The sequence below is a fragment of the Schistocerca serialis genome, chromosome 4 (assembly GCF_023864345.2).
Source record: "Schistocerca serialis cubense isolate TAMUIC-IGC-003099 chromosome 4, iqSchSeri2.2, whole genome shotgun sequence".
NCBI lineage: Eukaryota > Metazoa > Arthropoda > Insecta > Orthoptera > Acrididae > Schistocerca > Schistocerca serialis.
This window is the reverse complement of record NC_064641.1, coordinates 542,800,850-542,803,621: the sequence shown is the minus strand read 5'-3', so window position 1 is coordinate 542,803,621 and position 2,772 is coordinate 542,800,850. Positions and strand designations below refer to the sequence as shown.

The 2,772-nt window shown below is 41.8% G+C and overlaps 1 protein-coding gene across 1 annotated transcript; it reads right to left on the bottom strand.

The window, feature by feature from the left end:
• Positions 1-1,132: 1,132 nt before the first annotated feature.
• LOC126473646 (peritrophin-1-like) lies at positions 1,133-2,339 on the bottom strand. The gene is made up of 2 exons (XM_050100848.1): positions 2,306-2,339; positions 1,133-1,370 (listed from the first exon to the last, which is right to left on the bottom strand). The coding sequence occupies exons 1-2, from the start codon at positions 2,310-2,312 to the stop codon at positions 1,144-1,146; spliced, it is 234 nt and encodes a 77-aa protein (XP_049956805.1). The 5' UTR covers positions 2,313-2,339; the 3' UTR covers positions 1,133-1,143.
• Positions 2,340-2,772: the final 433 nt, after the last annotated feature.

Sequence of the window (2,772 nt, the reverse complement as noted above, 5' to 3'; positions counted from 1 at the left end):
GGGCTAGTACTTGGATGAGTGACCATCTGGTCTGGCGAGCGCTTTTGGCAAGTGGGGTGCATTCAGCCCTTGTGTGGCAAACTGAGGAGCTACCTGACTGAGAAGTAGCGGCTCGTAAACTGACATCCGACTGTGAGAGCGGTGTGCTGCCTACATGCCCCTCCATATCGGCATCCAGTGACATATATGGGTTGACGATCACACGGCGGCCGGTCGGTACCGTTGGGTTTCCAAAGCCTGTGTGGACAGAGTTTAGTTTCTAAACAGTATTTGAGGAAGTAGAAAAGATGAGCGAATTTCTATTGTGAACGTTTACACGTTCGATGCATTACGTTACACATTAGCTACTTTATAAGAGTTGCCGTTCATTACCTTGTCGTGAGTTCTTGTTACTGCTTTGAATAAATAATACGAAAGTACCCTTGGGTTTTAAATGGATTGTGTGTTTGTTGTACTGGTGTATTAAAACCATGTTTCTTCTTGGCTGTGGTTTACAAAAGGTTCTCTTGAATTGCCAGAAAATTTCTCCCGTTACAACTCAAATCTCTGCAGTAAAAACCAATACCAGGAATGTGCAGTCATTCAGCTTAGAACAGATCGTTATTTCGAAAATTTCTGATAGGTCAAAAACAAGAGGCTTTCATGCAGTCGTTGAGCTTCCTTGAGCGATGTAAAGTTTCGTGTAGAATAGTATTCTGTTTGATATTTAGTGTGACGCAACATGTTATCTGTTAGAAAAGTGTGTTCTACAGACACGAGGAAATGTACATTGAAAGAAATAACTGATATGAGTTCTATTCCGCAGGACATTGTCGATTTAGTGATTCACCGACGCTTATGGCTAAAATTTGTGCAGGACTGTTATACTTCTAGAGGCATAGTAATGTAATCTGTTTCATACATTGACCAAGGAAGTGATGAGGAGTGTAACTGTGAAATAATCAGTGACATTTTTTTTTAATTTCTGCAACAGTTTATTTGAAATAAATTAATGTTCAATAACATAAGCTAACAGTAACGTACGTCATTGGCAAAACATCTTTACGGAACTGACAACTGGTTGAGAATCACAAGCTCAACTCTTGTGCTGTGACAGGGAATGAGTCAGATATAGTTTCTGTGGATACAGGGGTAAGTTTTCATCTACTTCCTCGAGGGCGGCCAGTCACAGGCGTTGATATTGGCGTTCCACACGAGTCCAGCAGGGCATTCCAAGTGGACAGCCTTGCCGTTGCTGCACTCCCAGAAGCCGTGTGTGTCCGTGTCGTCTGGGTAGAAGACGGGCGTGGCGCCGTCATCCTCAGGACATGTGGGCGTGGTCGCTGTGGCCACTGCTGCCAACACGCTCAGCGCCAGAAGGCCTGCCAACACTGTGGGGCAGAAACGTCGTAGTGTGAGTGCATGACTGCTTTATCATCGTACTTTCTGACAAGCATAGGATATATTCGCGGCTTTTGATGATATGGAATTGCGTCAAGACAGTGTGTGGTCTTGTTGCCATGGAAAAACTGGGCCCGAGAATTGGTGATTGCTCGTATATTCCGGAAAAGGTGTCTACTTGGAACATGCCAATTGTGCAAGCCCAAATGAGAAACAGTTTGAAACAATAAGCAATGGTACTGATTAATAACCAGCCTGAGTGTGTCAAGCATTTGGAAGATTGCACTAGGCTACGAGTCCCAAAACTTAAACTTACTTACCTCTTAGCTATGTGTCTAGCATGTAAAAAACGGCAGTATTGCGATCCAGAATGGTGTGCATTATTCATTCTTAAACTACCCAAATTCGAAAAAATCTTACTACCGCCCTGGAACATCAGTTAGAGCGTGATGTTTACTCTCTTCCCCACATTTGTTATGGACTTTTGACCATACAACACATTCTACTCCCCTCCAGTTTTCGGATAAAGAAACGTTATCGGTTCGGAAGTAACATCTAATAACCGAATTATGATTTATTTAAATCATCTTGATTTAGAAGTTATCTGATCAAAACGTTCGCAAATTTTGTATTATATCATGAGATCTGATATTTGGAATTTAAGTTACAGCAAGCCGCTTGATTGAAATTTGATTCAAGCTACCTCTATAGTAAACGTTACAAACAGGCAATTTTCTGCAAGCAGATTTGACTGGGGTACGAACAACTGTCCACCATCCATGATGTGATCATTGGTAATACATGCCTGGTATCATAAGCGTAAAATAAAACTTTATAGCATAATTAACGAATAAAATTTCAGTTAAAGGAAGAATTATGTAAGTTCCAGCAGACAGACGTTAACAGTAGCGCCCGCCATACTCACATTTCATGGTTACTGTGGTGCTCGTCGAGTCGGTAGAAAGGAGACTGGACTGATGCCTGGTGTTTCTCCGATTCAGCTTTATATAGTCTCACCGATTTACGTCGTATCATCTTGGGTGGGGACACGTTCGGTCTCTGATAACAGATGGCGATGGCATTTCTGAAATCTAATCTATTCACATATAAAAATTGCAGGGGCAATGTTTCACAGTATGTACACACTTTCTGCCAAGGACACTCTTGACGTTTTGTGCTGCCAGCAACAGCGATGCATCAGACTGGGGAAATCCACATATCACTACTCACGACAGCGATTTTAATAAAACTTTGTTCTACGGATGTTTTCCAGTTTTCTCTCATCAAGTGATCATCTCCATGATGTAAGAATATAATTCGGTAATTCGTCGTTTCAAGTCTGTCAACGATAAACCATTTAATGAACCACAGAAGTTCCTCCACTTTAACAAA